This window comes from Pristiophorus japonicus, chromosome 2 (genome assembly GCF_044704955.1).
Source record: "Pristiophorus japonicus isolate sPriJap1 chromosome 2, sPriJap1.hap1, whole genome shotgun sequence".
NCBI classification, from domain to species: Eukaryota; Metazoa; Chordata; class Chondrichthyes; family Pristiophoridae; genus Pristiophorus; species Pristiophorus japonicus.
Genome location: NC_091978.1, coordinates 139,433,519 through 139,454,314, shown reverse-complemented (window position 1 = coordinate 139,454,314; position 20,796 = coordinate 139,433,519). Strand labels below are relative to the sequence as shown.

At 42.8% G+C, this 20,796-nt stretch overlaps 1 protein-coding gene across 2 annotated transcripts in view; it reads right to left on the bottom strand.

Annotated features, from left to right (window-relative positions):
• mtus1b (microtubule associated tumor suppressor 1b) overlaps nt 1-20,796 on the bottom strand; it is a 293,810-nt gene that overhangs the window by 170,688 nt on the left and 102,326 nt on the right. For both annotated transcript variants that reach the window (XM_070869726.1, XM_070869736.1), the window contains 2 exons: nt 6,733-6,870; nt 5,110-5,205 (listed from right to left, as the gene is read on the bottom strand). In XM_070869726.1, the coding sequence (XP_070725827.1) occupies nt 5,110-5,205; nt 6,733-6,870 (234 nt within the window). The remainder of the gene's footprint in view (nt 1-5,109; nt 5,206-6,732; nt 6,871-20,796) is intronic.

Sequence of the window (20,796 nt, the reverse complement as noted above, 5' to 3'; positions counted from 1 at the left end):
GAAGTTCTATTTGGTATGAGTGCAATAGCTACCACATCCTATGCAGATTATTTCAAAGGGGTCCGTGCACTGCTATGTACAGTTAAATGTATATTTATATATATATGTATGTTGACAGGGACTGTGGTTCTCGTATTGGGCTGTTCAGAGTGGAAGCAAGTCTTCCTCGATTCAGAGGGACTGCCTATGATGATGATAGTTAAATCTACAGAACAAACGGGAAATTGTTCAACCTCCGTCGTTTCCAGTCCAGATCCAAGGCCGTCCCATCCTCAGTCATTGAATTACAGTATGCAGATGATGCTTGCGTTTGTGCACAGAGGTCGAACCCCAAACCATCGTCAACACCTTTACCGAAGAGTACGACAGTATGGGCCCTTACATTAAACATCCGCAAGACACAGGTTCTCTACCAATCTGCCCCCACCACACAGTACTGCCCCCCGATTATCAAAATCCATGACGAGGCCTTGGACAACGTGGACCATTTTCCATACCTTGGGAGCCTGTCAACAAGGGCAGGCATCGATGACGAAGTCCAACATTGCCTTCAGTGTGCCAGTGCAGCCTTCGGTCGCCTGAAGAAGAGAGTGTTTGAAGACCAGAACCTCAAACCCAGCACCAAGCTCATGGTCTACAGAGGAGTAGTGATACCCGCCTTCCTATATGCTTCAGACACATGAAATATGTACATCAGGCACCTCAAAGCACTGGAGAAGTACCACCAATGCTGCCTCCGCAAGATCCTGCAAATCCATTGGCAGGACAGATACACCAACGTCAGTGTTCTCGCTCAGGCCAAGATCCCCAGCATCGAGATATTGACCACTCCTTCAGCTCCTATGGACGGGCCACATCGTTCGCATGCCTGATAATAGACTCCCGAAACAAGCGCTCTACTCAGAGCTCCAACATGGCAAGAGTGTCCCAGGTGGGCAGAGGAAACACTTCAAAGACACCCTCAAAGCTTCCTTGAAAAAGCGCAACATCCCCACTGACACCTGGGAATCCCTGGCCCAAGATCGCTCAAAGCGGAGAAGCATCCAGGAAGGCGCTGAACACAAAGTCTCTTCGTCTGAGCATGCGGAAGCAAAGCACAAACAGCGTAAAGAATGCACGACGACCCAAGCACCCCACCCACCTGTCCCTTCAAACGCATGTCTCACTTGTGACAGAGACTGTCGATCCCGCATTGGTCTCATTCGTCACCCGAGAACTGTGGAAGCAAGTCATCCTCAACTCCGAGGGACTGCCTAAGATACCGTTGACTAGCCAATAAGCACCATTAGCGCAACAATCCCATTAGTCCATTAGAGACAGAGTGACTAAGCACTTGGACAAGGATGAACTGATCAAAGTGTGTCAGCATAGATTTGAGAAGGGTTGGTCATGTCAAACTAATTTTGATTGTTTTGAAGAACTCAGCAACATGGTAGACAGTTCATTGTTGTTGGCTATATGAATTTCCAGAGAAATTTGATATGGTTCCACATAAGAGATCATAGAATCACAACACAAGAGGCCATTCAGCCAATCGTACCTGTGTTGAATCTTTGAACAAGCTATCCAATTAACCCCACTCCCCTGCTCTTTCCCCATAGCCTTGTAAACTTTTCCAAGTTACTATTCAATCTGCTTCCACAGGAAGTGCATTCCAGATCACAACTCACTGCGTTAAATAATCTCATCTCCCTTGATTATTTTGCCAATTACCTTCATGTGCCCTTTGGTTATCGACCCTCCTGCCAGCAGTAGTTTTTCCTTAATTATTCTATCAAAATACTTTAACATGTTTAACACTTCTATTAAATCACCATTTAACTTTCTTTGTTCCAAGGATAACAATCTCAGCTTCTCTCGTATCACCTCAGTTCCCTCATCCCAGGTATAATTCTGAGAAATCTGCATCCTCTCCAAGGCCTTGATATCCTTCCTAAAGTGTGGTGCATAGAATTGAACACAATACTCCAACTGAGGTCTAATCAGTGATTTATAAAGGTTTACTACAACTTCCTTGCTTGGTCTCTACCACAAACCCCATTCCCTAGCTACTGATGCATAACTAGTGCTTTATAAAGGTTTACTGCAACTTCCTTGCTTGATCCCCATCACAAACTCCGTTCCCTAGCCATCGATTCATCGGTCTCCCTGGCAATTATCTGAGGCTGAAGCAGACAATTCAAAACCTTGGTGTTGAATTTAACCTAGAGACGAGCTTCAGACCAATATGCACTCAATCACCAAGACTGCTTAATTCCACAGTCGCAACACTGCTGTCAGAAATCAGGGGTTCAAAATGTATAAAACTGACACGAAGGATACTGTATTTAAATCGTTGTTTTGAACTGGAGCCGAAATGTTTCCTCAGAATGGTATTAGATGCTTGGAAATGCTAATGTTTTGGTTCCCTGCTGAGATGTTATAAGCATTCTGCACTATGACAACCATTATCTGTTGTTTTCAAGTTAAGACTTCAACTTTGTTTATGTATCTTTAAAACAATCGGTTATAGAAAAACTTAGAATGGATGGAAGTTGTGAGAATTAAGAAACATTTGCTATGTCATAAAGGAGGCAACACTCTGAAGTGAGCAGTTTTCTGGTTTGGCCGCATGGCATCAAAGGTAGGATACGGACAAAAAAGATAAGATACGAATTTCAAAGAACAGCCCTGGGGAAGTACAAACAAGACAGACATGTGGCCAAAATCGAAAGACATTTTTAGGGCGGCTTCTTGACACAAGAATCGAGACAAAAAACTAGAAGCCTTATTGGATATTATGTTTTTAGGGGGACCTCTATAGGCCAAAAAGGTCTCATCAATATCCCATATCATGCCCACCCCTAAAAAAGGAAATAAATGTAGCCTTCCCAAGGTTACCACAAACTGTGTGAGGGGAAGAGTGAAAAAGAAGTTGGGCTGGTCGAACGCTCAGTGATCCCATGCTTTACCAAAGGAAACTCGAGACAAAGAGAAAGACTGCAAGCCAGAGAACTGCTCACGTCTGCCAGCCGTTTGTCTGATTGAGATCAGTATTAACCATCTGTTACTGTCGTATGTTTTTGCTGTATAACTAGTGTGTTATATTCCGTCTTAAACTCTGATTTAATACAATATACCTACCATATTGGTTTGCACTCGATTCTGATTATTTAAAGTGACCAGAAATAGCTGTAAACTTGGCTATTTCTAACACTGCCCAACTCCATCCCTGCTTCAGCAACCCTCAATGCCCGTTACACCTCGAGACTTGATTATTCTAATGCTCTTCTGGCTAGCCTCCTATCTTCCACCCTACATAAACTTGCTCATCGAAAACTCTGCTGCCCGTATCCGAACTTGCACGAAGTCCCATTCACCAATCAACCCTGTGCTCGCTGACCTACATTGACTCCCAGTCCAACAATGCCTCAATTTTAAAGTTCTCATCTTGGTTTTCAAATCCATCCATGGCCTCGCCCCGCCCTGTTTCTCCAACCTCCTCCAGCCCTATTACCCTCAAATCTCTGCAATTCCTCCAATTCTGGCCTCTTGCGCGTCCCGATTTTAATTGCTCCACCATTGGCGGCTATGCTTTTAGCTGCCGAGGCCCAAGCTCTGGAATTCCCTTCCAAAACACCTCCACCTCTATCCTCCTTTAAGACACTCCTTAAAACCTACCTCTTCGACCACTCTTTTAGTCACCTGTCCTAATATTTCCTTGGAGAGTTTTACAACATTAAAAAGGTGCAATAAAAATGCAAGTTGTTTTTGTTGTATTCGAGACCGTAGCAAAATTAAAAGCTCATGGAATTGAAGGTAACCCTGTGACATGGGTTAGCATTTGGTTGGGAGGTAGGAAATTCAAATTGGGGTACAAGGAATAGCGTCACATCCTGCCAATAAGGCAAGTGGTGTTCCTCAGGATTCTGTACTGGGGCCTCAGCTTTTTACTTCATAAATTAATGATTTGGATTAAGAAAGAGAGTTGTATATCTAAAATGGCACAAAATTAGAAGAAAAGCTTGCATTTATATAGCACCTTTCATAACTTCAGATGGCTCAAAGCACTTTACAATAAATGAAGTGCTTTTGAAATGTAGTCACTGTTGTAATGTAGGAGACGCAGTAAGTTGTGCAGATGAGAGCAGGAAGTTAAAAGGCACTCAAGACAGATGAAGAGAGAGTGGGAAGAACTATGGTAGAGGGTGTTCAAGACAGGGAAAATGCAAGGTTTGGATTTGGATCAGAGACAGACAATATTTTCTGAATATAAAAACAGAAAATGCTGGAAATCTTAGCGGGTTAGGCTTTTCTTAATGCCGTGAGACTAGAAACTGAAGGGATGTGGGTGTCCTTGTACACAAATCACAAAGTTAATATTGTATAGCATAAATCGAAGTGTCAAGGCCCAAACTGAATTTTCAGCAAAGCCCCAATTCCAAATTGGGCTACATTTATGCAACAATCTCAGAGTCTGTACCACACAAAATTGCTTGTGCCAATGCAAGTGGCTGCAGTCTCCTTGCCTTCGTTGCCATTGGAGGAGAATTCCCAAATTTCCTCCCCATTGGCCTAAAGTTTAGTCTCGAGTGTCAGTCATGGCTCAGTGATAGCAGTCTCGCCCGAGGCAGAAAGGCAGGGGTTAAAGTGCCACTCAAACATGAGCAGATAAGCACAGGTTGACATTTCAGTGCAGAACTGAGGAAGTGTTGTACTGTCAGAGGTGCCATCTTTCAGATCAGAGATTAAACGGTCTGCCCCCTCAGATGGACGTAAAAGATCTTGTGGCATTAATTGAAGAGTAGTAGGGTTGTTCTACAGGTGTCCTAGCCAGTACTTATCCTTCACACAACATCCATTAAAACAGATTATCTGGTCATGTCTCATATTGCTGTTTGCAAGACCATGCTCTGTGCAAATTGGCTGTCACATTGGCCTACTATACAACAGTGACTACACTTCGAGGTCTCACACATCTAGTTCATATGGTGGCATCCATGAACACAAACTTATTCAATTCCACCCAAACAAAACAAAATCTCTTTGGGATGAAGTACAGAATTATCTTGTCACGACCATGTCTAACCACTGAATCAATCAAATGGAAAATTATAAAATTTCAGTTACCTTTCAACTTTTGTGCAGTGCTCAGTTGTCTTGCAGACCTTGATGATGATCCAGGAAGGATTTGACTTGACGGAATGGTGACATTTCTGAATGCTCCTGTTTTTTTTTCCCCCAAGTTAAAATTTGCAAATATTAGTTGGAATTATTTTTAAAAATTCTACACATTACATTTTAAAAAATATCAGTAACAAATCAGAAATCCTCTGTTAAAGTACCATATTAGAAACACCTTCACATTTTATAGATATATTTAAAGTTACTTGATGTGACCAGTAATAACGATTTGTGACCAAAGTGCCTTTAGTATTCATTAGTTCACTGCAAGTATACAATGGACACTAAGCAGGAAATAGAAAACATTTTGAAACAATTCTTTATAGGCATGGTTTGGTAAGGTAACCGCCTTTTAAAGAAACTCGTGAAATTTGAAGGTGCAGATTGATCCTTTCAGGATGCAGTCACACTGCGAGTAGCAATAAAAAAAGTTTTGTTCCCAACTGGATAATGGGAGGAGTAGTTCAAGCCCCCCGCCTCACTCCAAGGAAAAGGCAGTGTCACACAACTTTGGTTTTAACATGGCATGGAGGACATGTCTAGTGTTGTGAATCTGGCTTACAAATAGTCAGTGTCCCGACATCCAAAAGAGTTCAAATTTAACAGCCAAGAGCAGAGCATATAGAGAACTTACTCTGAGATCAGATAGCCCAAATTACAGCCAGATAGCATAAACCAGGTTGCTGGCTATGAATGCATATTATAGGTACCAAATTGGTACCCATAGTATTACAATATAACTGACCCTACAATGACTAACAGGCTTCTTTTAATACAACATTGATTTTATGCAACTATTAAACCAAGCTAGATTAAACAGAAACATACTGTTCAGACACAACCCATAAACCAAATCCAGCCCACAATACCTTACCCAACCTGCAGTTTCTGCTTTCCTTCGTGTGAAAAATCAACCTATCTTAGTTCTTCAAACCTTTGGGAAAATCTGCTCCCTGCTGGATTGAGGCCAGGGAGGGGAAGGAAGCAGGAATCAGGTTTCATCATTCCTTCAGGCTTGGGATGTTACAGAAGTGTTGGTGGCAGAAAGTTCAAAATGTGTGTGCGCGCAAGACAGACATTTCCCCTCCCATCCCCACCCTATTGTAAACAAATTGGATCAACCTCATCACTGTCCATGTTAATATCAACCATGTCAGATTAGGAAAGCCACAGTTTAAATCCTGGACTGTGCTTTATGTTCAACTACTCGCAGGCTAAGTCATCTGCTGAGCTCCTGTTTCATGAATTGTCAGATTATGGTCACATATAACTGTCTCAGAGAATATGAAGTCATTATAGCTGATTAGGGTTATTCCAGAACCTTTCCAGTAACAAAGCGAACAGTAAGTGGACTAATGTCATTTCCACAACATAAATACACCCCCAGGAAAACGACTAAAGTATCGTGAGTTGCGTCACCATTTGATAGCTTAAAAAACAGATTTGTTTTATTCAGAAATTTTATTAGGACAGATATCGCACACAGTACATTTGTAGTCTCAGCAAAGTTTAAAAAAATTAAAACATTAAATTATGTGCAAGAACACAATGTATAAGTGGAACATCTACCTCTGCATGGGGTCTTCACAGAAACAGACCTATTTTGCAGCACCGATTGTGTGGATTGCTTTTGAATACCGCTAATGCGTGCAGAGAGCAGACATTTGTGAGGACCATCCCCTCCTCGATTAGTTGAAGCAACTGTAGCTAGAAAAAAAAAGGTTTTCACTTTCAGTTATAGCAATCAGCCACTTAGCTTTGAATTACTCAACATTAAATATCTACTGAAGATGGACGTGTAGTGGACTATCCTCAGATGTGCACAGAGACTGGGTGCTTTCCCCAGATACTGTGCCAGTTAACAGTCAAAGATGTAATGTCAAGTAAAGATGTAAGTGAGTGTATGTGAAAGAATGGCCTGAGCTTTGGGTACCCCTAAACCTTTTTAATACAACTATGACATCAAAGACAAACCATAGCAGACACCGCTGCATTGCAAACTCGACACTTCTGGATTATTAACATGACGTAACTGTGACCCATCCACTGCCACATCAAACCGATACATAATATAATAGGAACAGGACTAGGCCATACGGCCCATCGAGCCTGGTCCGCCATTCAATGAGATCAAGGCTGATCTGATCATGGACTCAGCTCCACTTCCCCACCTGCTCCCCATAACCCCCTATTGTTTAAGAAACTGTCGATTTCTGTCTTAAATTTATTCAATGTCCCAGCTTCCACAGTTCTCTGGGGCAACGAATTCCACAGATTTACAACCCTCAGAGGACATTTTTCCTCATCTGTTTTAAATGGGTGGCCCCTTATTCTAAGATCATTCCCTCTAGTTCGAGTCTCCCCAATCAGTGAAAACATCCTCTCTGCATCCACCTTGTCAAGCCCCTGCATAATAGAAACATAGAAAATAGGTGCAGGAGCAGGCCATTCAGCCCTTCTAGCCTGCACCGCCATTCAATGAGTTCATGGCTGAACATGAAACTTCAGTACCCCCTTCCTGCTTTCTCGCCATACCCCTTGTTCCCCAGAGTAGTAAGGACTTCATCTAACTCCCTTTTGAATATATTTAGTGAATTGGCCTCAACTACTTTCTGTGGTAGAGAATTCCACAGGTTCACCACTCTCTGGGTGAAGAAGTTTCTCCTCATCTCGGTCCTAAATGGCTTACCCCTTATCCTTAGACTGTGACCCCTGGTTCTGGACTTCCCCAACATTGGGAACATTCTTCCTGCATCCAACCTGTCCAAACCCGTCAGAATTTTAAACGTTTCTATGAGGTCCCCTCTCACTCTTCTGAACTCCAGTGAATACAAGCCCAGTTGATCCAGTCTTTCTTGATAGGTCAGTCCCACCATCCCGGGAATCAGTCTGGTGAATCTTCGCTGCACTCCCTCAATAGCAAGAACGCCCTTCCTCAAGTTAGGAGACCAAAACTGTACACAATACTCCAGGTGTGGCCTCACCAAGGCCCTATACAACTGTAGCAACACCTCCCTGCCCCTGTACTCAAATCCCCTCGCTATGAAGGCCAACATGCCATTTTCTTTCTTAACCGCCTGCTGTACCTGCATGCCAACCTTCAATGACTGATGTACCATGACACCCAGGTCTCTCTGCACCTTCCCCCTTCCTAATCTGTCACCATTCAGATAATAGTCTGTGTCTCTGTTTTTACCACCAAAGTGGATAACCTCACATTTATCCACATTATACTTCATCTGCCACGCATTTGCCCACTCACCTAACCTATCCAAGTCACTCTGCAGCCTCATAGCATCCTCCTCGCAGCTAACACTGCCACCCAACTTAGTGTCATCCGCAAATTTGGAGATACTACATTTAATCCCCTCGTCTAAATCATTAATGTACAATGTAAACAGCTGGGGCCCCAGCACAGAACCTTGCGGTACCCCACTAGTCACTGCCTGCCATTCTGAAAAGTACCCATTTACTCCTACTCTTTGCATCCTGTCTGATAACCAGTTCTCAATCCACGTCAGCACACTACCCCCAATCCCATTTGCACATTAATCTCCTGTGTGGGACCTTGTCGAAAGCCTTCTGAAAGTCCAAATATACCACATCAACTGGTTCTCCTTTGTCCACTTTACTGGAAACATCCTTAAAAAATTCCAGAAGATTTGTCAAGCATGATCTCCCTTTCACAAATCCATGCTGACTTGGACCTATCATGTCACCATTTTCCAAATGCGCTGCTATGACATCCTTAATAATTGATTCCATCATTTTACCCACTACCGAGGTCAGGCTGACCGGTCTATAATTCCCTGCTTTCTCTCTCCCTCCTTTTTTAAAAAGTGGGGTTACATTGGCTACCCTCCACTCGATAGGAACTGATCCAGAGTCAATGGAATGTTGGAAAATGACTGTCAATGCATCCGCTATTTCCAAGGCCACCTCCTTAATTACTCTGGGATGCAGTCCATCAGGCCCTGGGGATTTATCGGCCTTCAATCCCATCAATTTCCCCAACACAATTTCCCGACTAATAAAGATTTCCCTCAGTTCCTCCTCCTTACTAGACCCTCTGACCCCTTTTATATCCGGAAGGTTGTTTGTGTTCTCCTTAGTGAATACTGAACCAAAGTACTTGTTCAATTGGTCTGCCATTTCTTTGTTCCCCGTTATGACTTCCCCTGATTCTGACTGCAGGGGACCTACGTTTGTCTTTACTAACCTTTTTCTCTTTACATACCTATAGAAACTTTTGCAATCCGCCTTACTGTTCCCTGCAAGCTTCTTCTCGTACTCCATTTTCCCTGCCCTAATCAAACCCTTTGTCCTCCTCTGCTGAGTTCGAAATTTCTCCCAGTCCCCAGGTTCGCTGCTATTTCTGGCCAATTTGTATGCCACTTCCTTGGCTTTAATACTATCCCTGATTTCCCTAGATAGCCATGGTTGAGCCACCTTCCCTTTTTTATTTTTACGCCAGACAGGGAATGTACAATTGTTGTAATTCATCCATGCGGTCTCTAAATGTCTGCCATTGCCCATCCACAGTCAACCCCTTAAGTATCATTCGCCAATCTATCTTAGCCAATTCACGCCTCATACCTTCAAAGTTACCCTTCTTTAAGTTCTGGACCATGGTCTCTGAATTAACTGTTTCATAATCTTAGATGTTTCGACAAGATCACCTCTCATTCTTCTGAATTCCAATGAGTAGAGGCCCAACCTACTCAACCTTTCCTCACAAGTCAACCCTCTCATCCCCAAAATCAACCTAGTGAACATTCTCTGAACTGCCTCCAAAGCAAGTATATCCTTTCATAAATATAGAAACCAAAACTGCATGCAGTATTCCAGGTGTGGCCTCACCAATACCTTATATAGCTGTAGCAAGACTTTCCTGCTTTTATACTCCATCCCCTTTGCAATAAAGGCCAAGATACCATTGGCCTTCCTAATCACTTGCTGTACCTGCATACTATCCTTTTGTGTTTCATGCACAAGTACCCCCAGGTCCCACTGTACTGCAGCACTATGCAAACGTTCTCCATTTAAATAATAACTTACTCTTTGATTTTTTTCTGCCAAAGTGCATGACCTCACATTTCTCGACATTATACTCCATCTGCCAAATTTTTGCCCACTCACTTAGCCTGTCGATGTCCTTCTGCAGATTTTGTGTCCTCCTCACACATTGCTTACCTCCCATTTTTGTATCGTCAGCAAACTTGGTTACATTACACTCAGTCCCTTCTTCCAAGTCGTTAATAAGATTGTAAATAGTTGGGGTCCCAGCACTGATCCCTGCGGCATCCCACTAGTTACTGGTTGCCAACCAGAGAATGAACCTTTTATCTCGACTCTCTGTTCTGTTAGTTAGCCAATCCTCTATCTATGCTACCCCGTGAACATTTATCTTGTGCAGTAACCTTTTATGTGGCACCTTGTCAAATGCCTTCTGGAAGTCCAAATACACCACAACCACTGGTTCCTCTTTATCCACCCTATTCGTTACATCCTCAAAGAACTCCAGCAAATTTGTCAAACATGACTTCCCCTTCATAAACCCATGCTGACTCTGCCTGACCAAATTTTACTTTTCCAAATGTCCTACTACTACTTAAATAATGGATTCGAACATTTTCCAAACACAGATGTAAAGCTAACTATTCGACAGTTTCCTGCTTTTTGTCTGCCTCCTTTTTTAAATAGGGGCATTACATTTGCAGTTTTCCAATCTGCTGGGACCTCCCCAGAATCCATAGAATTTTGGTAAATTACAACAAATGCATCCACAATCCCTGCTGTTACTTCTCTTAAGACCCTAGGATGCAAGCCATCAGGTCCAGGGGATTTATCTGCCTTTAGTCCCATTATCTTACCGAGTACCACCTCCTTTGTGATTGTGATTCTGTTAAGTTCCTCCCGCCTATAGCCCCTTGACTATCCACTGTGGGAAAATTGTTAGTATCCTCTACCGTAAAGACTGATACAAAATATTTGTTCAGTTTCTGCCATCTCCATGTTCCCCATTACTAATTCCCCATTCTTGTTCTCCAAGGGACCAACATTTACTTTAGCCACTCTTCCTTTTTGATAGTGCTGTTGGGGCGGGTTTAAACGAAAATAGGAGGGGGATGGGAATCTATGCAGTGAGTCAGAGGGAAGTAAATTGGGGGCAGAAGCAAAAGGTAGGAAGCAGAAAAGCAAGAGTGGAGGGCAGAGTAAACAAGGGCAAAAATCAAAAAGGGCCACATTACAACATAATTCAAAAAGGACAAAGTGAAGGCTCAGTCTCAATGCGAGGCGCATTCGTAATAAGGTGGATGATCTGACTGCGTCGATAGCTGTTAACGGGTATGATTTAATTGGAATTACGGAGACATGGCTCCAGAGTAACCAAGGCTGGGAACTCAACATCCAGGATATTCAATATTCAGGAAGGACAGACAGGAAGGAAAAGGAGGTGCGGTAGCGTTACTGGTTAAAGAGGAGATTAATGCAATAGCAAGGACGGACATTAGCGTGGATGATGTGGAATCTATATGGGTACAGCTGCGAAACACCAAAGGGCAGAAAACGTTAGTGGGAATTGTGAACAGACCACTAAACATTAGTAGGGAGTTTGGGGCTGACATCAAACAGGAAATTAGGGACGTGTGCAGTAAGAGTACAGCAGTTATCATGGGCGACTTTAATCTACATATTTATTGGACTAACCAAACTGGTAACAATACAGTGGAGGAGGATATCCTGGCGTGTATAAGGGATGGTTTTCTAGACCAATATGTCGAGGAACCAACGAGAGAGCAGGCCATCCTAGACTGGGTCTTGTGTAACGAGAGAGATTAATTCGCAATCTGGTTGTGCGAAGCCCCTTGGGGAAGTGTGACCATAATATGGTAGAATTCATTTAGATGGAGAGTGACACAATTAATTCAGAGGTCATCGCCCCAACCCTCTTCTCAATCTTCCTCGCTGCCATGCTCCACCTCACAGTTGATAAGCTCCCCGCTGGAGTGGAGCTAAACCACAGAACCAGTGGGAAGCTGGCAAACATTCGCCGTCTCCAGGCCACTCCAACCTCTGTCGTCGAGCTACAGTACGCAGATGACGCCTGCGTCTGTGCACACCCACAGGCTGAACTCCAGGACAGAGCCGACGCATTGACCGAGGCGTATGAAAGCATGGGCCTTATGCTAAACATTACTAAGACAAAAGGTCCTACACCAGCCTGTCCTCGCCGCACAGCACTGCTCCCCAAACATGAAGATCCACGGCGTGGCCCTGGACAACGGGGACCACTTCCCCTATCTCGGGAGCCTCCCATCAACAAGAGCAGACATTGATGATGAGATCCAACACCGCCTGAGGAAAAGTGTTTGAAGATCAGTCCCTCAAAACTGTCATCAAGCTCATGGTCAACAGGGCTGCAGTAATACCCGCCTTCCTGTATGACTCAGATACATGGACAATGTACAGTAGATACGTCAAGTCGCTGGAGAAATACCACCAGCGATGTCTCCGCAAGATCCTGCAAATCCCCTGGGAGGACAGAAGCACAAACATAGCGTCCTCGTCCAGGCCAACATCCCAAAGCATTGAAGAACTGACCACACTTGATCAGCTCCGCTGGGCAGGCCACATAGTTCGCATGCCAGACACGAGACTCCCAAAACAAGCGCTCTACTCAGAACTCTAGCATGGCAAACGAGCCAAAGGCGGGCAGAGAAAACGTTACAAGAACACCCTCAAGGCCTCCCTGATAAAGTGCGACATCCCCACTGACACCTGGGAGTCCTTGGCCATAGCCCGCCCTAAGTGGAGGAAGTGCATTCGGGAGGGCACTGAGCTCCTAAAGTATCGTCGCCGAGAGCATGCAGAAATCAAGCGCAGGCAGCGGAAGGAGCGTGCGACAAACCAGGCTCCCTGCCCATCCTTTCCCTCAACGACTATCTGTCGACCTGTGACAGAAACTGTGGTTCTCATATTGGACTGTACAGCCACCCAAGAACTCATGCTAAGAGTGGAAGCAAGTCTTCCGAGATCCCAAGGGACTGCCTATGATGATGATGATGATGATGATAATTCAGAGACTAGGGTCCTGAACTTAAAGAAAGGAAACTTCGATAGTAAGAGATGTGAATTGGCTGGGATAGACTGGCGAATGATACTTAAAGGGTTGATGGTGGATAGGCAATGGCAGACATTTAAAGATCACATGGATGAAGTTCAACAATTGTACATCCCTGTGTGGCTAAGAAGAAAAAAGGGAAGGTGGCTCAACCGTGGCTAACAAGGGAAATTAAGGAAAGTGTTAAATCCAAGGAAGAGGCATATAAATTGGCCAGAAAAAGCAGCAAACCTGAGGACTTGGAGAAATTTAGAATTCAGCAGAGGAGGACTAAGAGTTTAATTAGGAGGGGGAAAATAGAGTATATGAGTGTAAGTCTGCAGGACACATAAAAACTGACTGCAAAAGCTTCTATAGATGTGAATAGAAAAAGATGAGTCAAGACAAATGTAGGTCCCTTGCGGTCAGAATCAGGTGAATTCATAATGGGGAACAAGGAAATGGCAGACAAATTGAACCAATACTTTGGTTCTGTCTTCACTAAGGAAGACACAATTAACCTCCCGAAAATACTAGGGGACCGAGGGTCAAGGGAGAAGGGGGAACCGAGGGAAATCCTTGTCAGTCAGGAAATGGTGTTAGGGAAATTGAAGGGACTGAAGGCCGATAAATCCCCAGGGCCTGATAGTCTGCATCCTAGAGTACTTAAAGAAGTGGCCCTAGAAATAGTAGATGCATTGGTGGTCATTTTCCAACATTCCATGGACTCTGGATTCATTCTTATGGATTGGAGGGTAGCTAATGTAACCCAACTTTTTAAAAAAGGAAGGAGAGAGAAAACAGGGAATTGTAGACCGGTTAGCCTGACATCGGTGGTGGGGAAAATGCTGGAATCAATTATTAAAAATGTAATAGCAGCGTATCTGGAAAGCAGTGACAGGATTGGTCCAAATCAACATGGATTTATGAAAGGGAAATCATGCTTGACAAATCTTCTAGAGCTTTTTGAGGATGTAACTATTAGAGTGGACAAGGGAGAACCAGTGTATGTGGTGTATTTGGACTTTCAAAAGGTTTTTGACAAGGTCCCACACAAGAGATTAGTGTGCAAAATTAAGGCACATGGTATTGGGAGTAATGTATTGACGTGGATAGAGAACTGGTTGGCACACAGGAAACAAAGTGAAAATAAACAGGTCCTTTTCAGAATGGCAGGCAGTGACTAGTGGGGTGCCGCAGGGTTCAGTGCTGGGACCCCAGCTCTTTACAATATATATTAATGATTTAGACGAAGGAATTGAAGGTAATATCTCCAAGTTTTCAGATGACATCAAGCTGGGTGGCAGTGCGAGCTGCAAGGAGGATGTAAAGAGGCTGCAGGGGTACTTGGACAGGTTAAATGAATGGACAAATGTATGGCAGATGCAGTATAATATGGATAAATGTGAGGTTATCCACTTTGGTGGCAAAAACAGGAAGGCAGATTATCTGAATGGTGACAGGTTAGTAAAAGGGGAGGTGCAAAGAGACCTAGGTATCATGGTACATCAGTCATTGAAGGGAGGCATGCAGGTACAGCAGGCAGTAAAGAAAGCAAATGGCATGCTGGCCTTCATAGTGAGGGGATTTGAGTATAAGAACAGGGAGGTCTTACTGCAGTTGTAAGACCACACCTGGAATAGTGTGCGCAGTTTTGGTCTCCTAATCTGAGGAAGGACATGCTTGCTATTGAGGGAGTGCAGCGAAGGTTCACTAGACTGATTCCCGGGATGGCAGGACTGACATATGAGGAAAGACTGGATTGGCTAGACTTATACTCACTGGAATTTAGATGAATGAGAGAGGATCTTATAAAAACTTTAAAAATTCTGACGGGACTGGACAGGTTAGATGCAGGTAGAATGTTCCCGATGTTGGTGAATTCCAGAACCAGGGGTCACAAACTAAAGTTAAGGGAGTAAACCATATAGGACCGAGATTTGGAGAAACTTTTTCACCCAGAGAATTATGAACCTGTGGAATTCTCTACCACAGAAAGTTGTTGATGCCAATTCGTTGGACATATTCAAAAGGGAGTTCGATGTGGTCCTTATGGCTAAAGGGATCAAGGGGTATGGAGAGAAGGCAGGGGTGGGGTACTGAGGTTGCATGAGCAGCCATGATCATATTGAATGGCGGTGCAGACTCGAAGGGCCAACTGGCCTACTCCTGCAACTATTTTCTATGTTTCTATATACCTGTAGAAACTCTAAAATAAGAGACTAAATATTTCTGAAATGAGCGCTTATTTGGAAGCTATTTTAATTTGAACATTTGACAAGTCAGCTCTCTTCCCTGTCCAAACAGGAGCCTGCACTGAACTCATTCTAAAAGCTGATAAGTTTTTTGGTCCACAACAGCACATTACACAAGGTTACTTCAAATCAATAAGGAAGCAAACCTTCAACAGTACCTGGTGCAAATTAATTTAATATTTAAATATCTACATCTGCAAAAAAAAAACAATTTATGCTAGCTATATACTTCACACAAAAAGGAACTGTAAATAAGATTTCAATTTTAGACATGTACATTTGAGTTAATCATCTTAGTTATATTGCAAGAATACAAAAGTCACATGATCAGGCAGTACCAGCAGGACGTCAGCTTCGGTTGTCAGCATACTTAATTTCACAGAGATCAATCGATCGACCGCACAATGTACCTCCCTATTCTCATGAAATTAAAGCTAGCCTTTGACAGATTATTTTTGGCAAAAGCTCAGCACAGATTTATTCCAAAAAGATGCAGTGCTTCACCATCGAAACAAGAGTACAGCTTGTTTAACCGGCAACGGTTACCCTTAAATTTTGTATTCAAGTATCTATGCAATAACCATTTCACACATTTTTATAATTTGCTTTCGTTTGTTAAGGAATACACAGCACAGAATAATCAAATAAAATTGCACACTTGCTTAACTGCCTCGAGGGTTACTATTCATTTATAACCAGAGAGATCACAACACAAACTGGTCCCAGAGGAATCCATCTGTTTCTGTAGTAATGTTTATCATCACAAAAAAAAATGCAACTGCCTTTGTACTGCCATTCCCCATCTTGCAACTATATCAGATCCTTAAATTTTAGATTTCAAACTCAAGTAAAATACACAATTCAACAAAATCTACATTTATCAAAAAATCGGTTGGACCAAAAAAAAACAGTTAATCTGCAAGAAAAACAGGTTTTGCTGAACACACATTGATAACTTACTTTTTAAGTGCTGGTATTTAGGTCGTGCAATGAAGACTGCTAACAAAGGAACAATACAGAAACTATAAGATCCAATTAATAAAAAGGTCACAAACATGACATCATTCCGACTTCCTGAAGTGTTTGGTGGCACGAGTGTAGAATTGGAGAAAATACGTGGAGAAAAGGTCGTGTGGGTGCAGCTTCGAAGTCCTCCTAGTACAGTCATTGAAATGGTCCAAAATCAAGCAGACGCAGAAGTAACATTTCACCCTTGCTCATGCTGCCATTTCCTACGCTGACCCTCAGTGAAATAGAGTGGAAATAAACTAATTTGCGAGGCATGCATGTGTGCTGTGCTCCAGCTACACACACGCACAAAGAGATGGCCAATCAAAGGAAACAAAGAGCAGCAGCATATAGAATTCAAGCTTCATTTAAAAACTGCATTAACAGGCATTTTCATGCTACATCCTTTATATTCATATGGCTAGACACACTGATTCCTTTTTAAATTTGTAACAAATTCGTATAAATTACACCCTCAATATTTTGAACGGAGTTTTACTATAATGGTTGCTTACATGCACATCTTTTTATTCACTGCCTTTGTTACAGAACAGTGAATCATTCTTATACAGTACTTTGGCTAGATTGCCTTTGTTTCTCAGTGTTGCTGTGGAATGCTGCTCACTTCTTAGCAGCACACTGCACTCTAGCATTTAAACTGGAGACAGATGGACAATAAAAACAATTGCACCAAAAAAAATACCAGAATCAAATTCATGAAACCATTTACAGTTTTATTTTGGCTGGATGCTGTCAAGCTATTTAGATTTAGTATGTGAAGGTTGAGAAAATGCCATCTGCACCTCACAACGTAACTAAATAAACGGTTACTACAATAATGAGAGTTCAATCATACTAGTTTGTTTTAGGCAAGTAAAAGTCTGCTAACACCAAATGCTAGTAGGCTCTGTTCTTTGTAAAACATTCATATAGACTAATTAACTTTAAATTAATTGAAAGTTTTAGAAAAAGAAAATGTTTTGAATTTTTTTTAATGTGTTTTAATAGGGTTAAAAATAAACTTAGCTTAACGGACAGGCTTTTTAAATATAAAAATTGATTAAATTAAATTTTTCTTTGTTTTAAAACTCTTAGGCAGGTAATAGTAGGCTGTATGCCTGCTTTTACCAGGCAAGAGTTTGAAGGACATTCGCTGGGCAAGTAGCCCAATCTCCAGCCGCGAACGTCCTTCCTGTGGGCATGCGTGCGATCTGTCAAAATAAATTGACAGATCGTAAAAGTCGGTTCTCGGCGATGCGCATCGCGTTACGAGAACCGGGATTTGTGACGTCTCTTCGGGTTATAGTACGCACCCTAGAGGCGCCACAATTTACAGCCCAATAGGTTTCATCCAATAGCCATTACAGAGATATAGTTGCAAAGTGGCCAAAGTTGGGAACTAAATATTCCAGGATACAGGCAAAATGGAAAAGGAGGGGAAGCTATGATAATAAAGGATGGGATAAAGACAGTAGAGAGAAAGGACCGGAGCTCAGAATATCAAGCAGCAGAATCAGTTTGGTGGAGTCAAGTAACAGCAAGGGCAGAAAACATTGGTGGGAGTTACTTATAGGCCCCCAAACAGTAGTGGTAAAGTAGGGCAGAGTATAAATCAGGAAATTAGAGGTGCATGTAACAAGGATAATAGTCATCCTGGGGGGCTTTAATCTACATAGACTAGACAAACCAAATTTGCAGCAAGTGTGGAGGATGAACCTACAGTGGTGCGTACAGTTTTGGTCTTCTTATTTAAGGAAGAATATATTTGCATTGGAGGCTGTTCAGAGAAGGTTCACTAGGTTGATTCCGGAGATGAGGGGGTTGACTTATGAAGATAGATTGAGTAGATTGGGCCTATACTTATTGGCGTTCAGAAGAATGAGGGGTAATCTTATGGAAACATACAAGGTAATGAGGGGGCTCGACGAGGTGGATGCAGAGAGGATATTTCCACTCATAGGGGAAACGAAAACTAGCAGGCATGGTCTCAGAATAAGGAGCCACCTATTTAAAACTGAGATGAGGAGAAATTTCCTCTGAGGGTTGTAAATCTATGGAATTCTTTGCCCCAGAGAGCTGCGGAGGCAGGATCACTGAATATATTTAAGGCCGAGATAGACAGATTTTTGAGTGATAAGGGAATAAAGGGTTATGGGGAGTGGGCAGGGAAGTGGAGCTGAGTCTATGATCAGATCAGCCATGATCTTATTAAGTGGCGGAGCAGGCTCGAGGGGTCAAATGGCTGACTCCTGCTCCTATTTCTGATGTTCTTATGAATTCATAGAATGTATGCAAGATGGTTTTCTACATCAGTATGTTGAGGAACCCACTAGGGAACAGGTTATTTTAGATCTAGTATTGTGCAATGAGAAAGGGTTAATCAACAATCTTGTAGTAAAGGGGTCTTTAGGGAAGAGTGACCATAATATGATAGAATTTTATATTGAGTTTGAAAGTGATTTAGTTAAATCCAAAACTAGGGTCTTAAATCTAAACAAAGCAAACTACGTAGGTACGAGGGGCGAGTTGGCAAAGGTAGATTGGGAAGCTACATTAAAAGATATGAAGGTGGAAAAGCAATGGCTAGCATTTAAAGAATTAATACATAATTTACAACAAACATACATTCCTTCAAGGCAAATAAACCCCACAGGAAAAATGGTCCAACCATGGCGAACAAGAAAAGTTAAAGATAGTATTAGATCAAAAGAAGCTTATAATGTTGCCAAAAAGAACAAAAAATTGGGAGCACTTTAGGAGGGCCAAGGAGGAACAAGAAATTGATAAAGAAAGGAAAAATAGAATGAGAAAAAACGAGAGACACACATAAAAACAGACCATAAAAGCTTCTATAGATATGTAAAAAGAAAAAGATCAGCAAAAGTAAATGTGGGTCCCCTGGAGGCTGAGACAGGAGAAATTATAATGGGGAATAAGGAAATGGCAGTGAAATTAAACAAATACTTTCGGGCCGAAATTCAGTCGCACAAGAAAGCCGGCGCACCTATGAGTTTTTTTTCTGTTTTTACCGCAGGGATCCATGATGCAGCTGGATGATCAATTTTCAGGATTTTTCAATTTTTCAAAGTCCCAACGGAAGTTGGTCAAAGTAGGGGCGGGAAGGCAGGTTGTGGGGCTGAATTTGGGTTGGGGCCGGGACTCCGTCACTGTCAATCAGCGGTGGAGTAGTGGTGATGTCACAGCACGTGTGCATCACCATGCTCTCTCCCCTCCGTTGGAGGATAGAATCGGGCATTTTAACTCTTAGGCCAGGGAGGGTTTCAGCCGGGCACCCAAGAAGGGTTGCCAGGCCAAACCCATGGGCACTAGCTTGATGGCCGATCGGGAAGTCGGATGGCAAAAATAAATACATGGCTGCCGCGGCCATGGACCCTCCCCTTGAAGGGCTGCCCCACTGCACACAGGCAGGAGAAAGTGCCCTGACAGAAAAAGCTATCAGGCGCACTGCACGGCGGGGCTACGATTTTTCAACCTGAAATTCGGTCGGTGCATTTTGAAGGAGAGGGAAAGCGATAGCGCGCATTCTGATGACATGCTTGCGGCGGTCATCAGCATCGGGTCCAGACTGAAAAATATGGGTTGTGTTGGCCTGTTGTCCACAAAGCGGCAGCCACGGGATTCCGACGCATGGCCGCTGGAAACAGAGTGTAACGGTTCTTTGAGACCCTGAATTATGGCCCCTTTGTCTGTCTTCACAGAAGGAAACACAAAAAACCTCCCGGAAATAGTGGAGAAGCAGCAAGGGTACAGTGAGAATGAGGAACTGAAAGAAAATTTGTAGTAGTAAATAAACAGCACTGCAAAATTAATGGGTCTGAAAGCCGATAAATCCCCTGGACCTGATGGCCTACATCCTAGGGTATTGTAAGAGGTGGCTATAGAAATAGTGGATGCATTGGTTGTTATCTTCCAAAATTCCATAGATTCTAGAACAGTTCCTGCAGATTGGAAGGTAGCTAATGTAACCCCACTATTTAAGAAAAAAGAGGGAGGGGGAAAACAGGGAACTACAGACCAGTTAGCTTGACATCAGTCGTAGAGAAAATGCTAGAATCTATTATTAAGGACGTGGTATCAGGACACTTAGAAAATAATAGGATTGGGCAGAGTCAACATGGATTTATGAAAGGAAATCATGTTTAACAAATCTGTTGAGTTTTTTGAGGTTGTAAATAGTGGAATAGATAACGGGGAAATCCAGTGGATGTGGTGTATTTGAATTTTCTGAAGGCATTTGATAAGGTG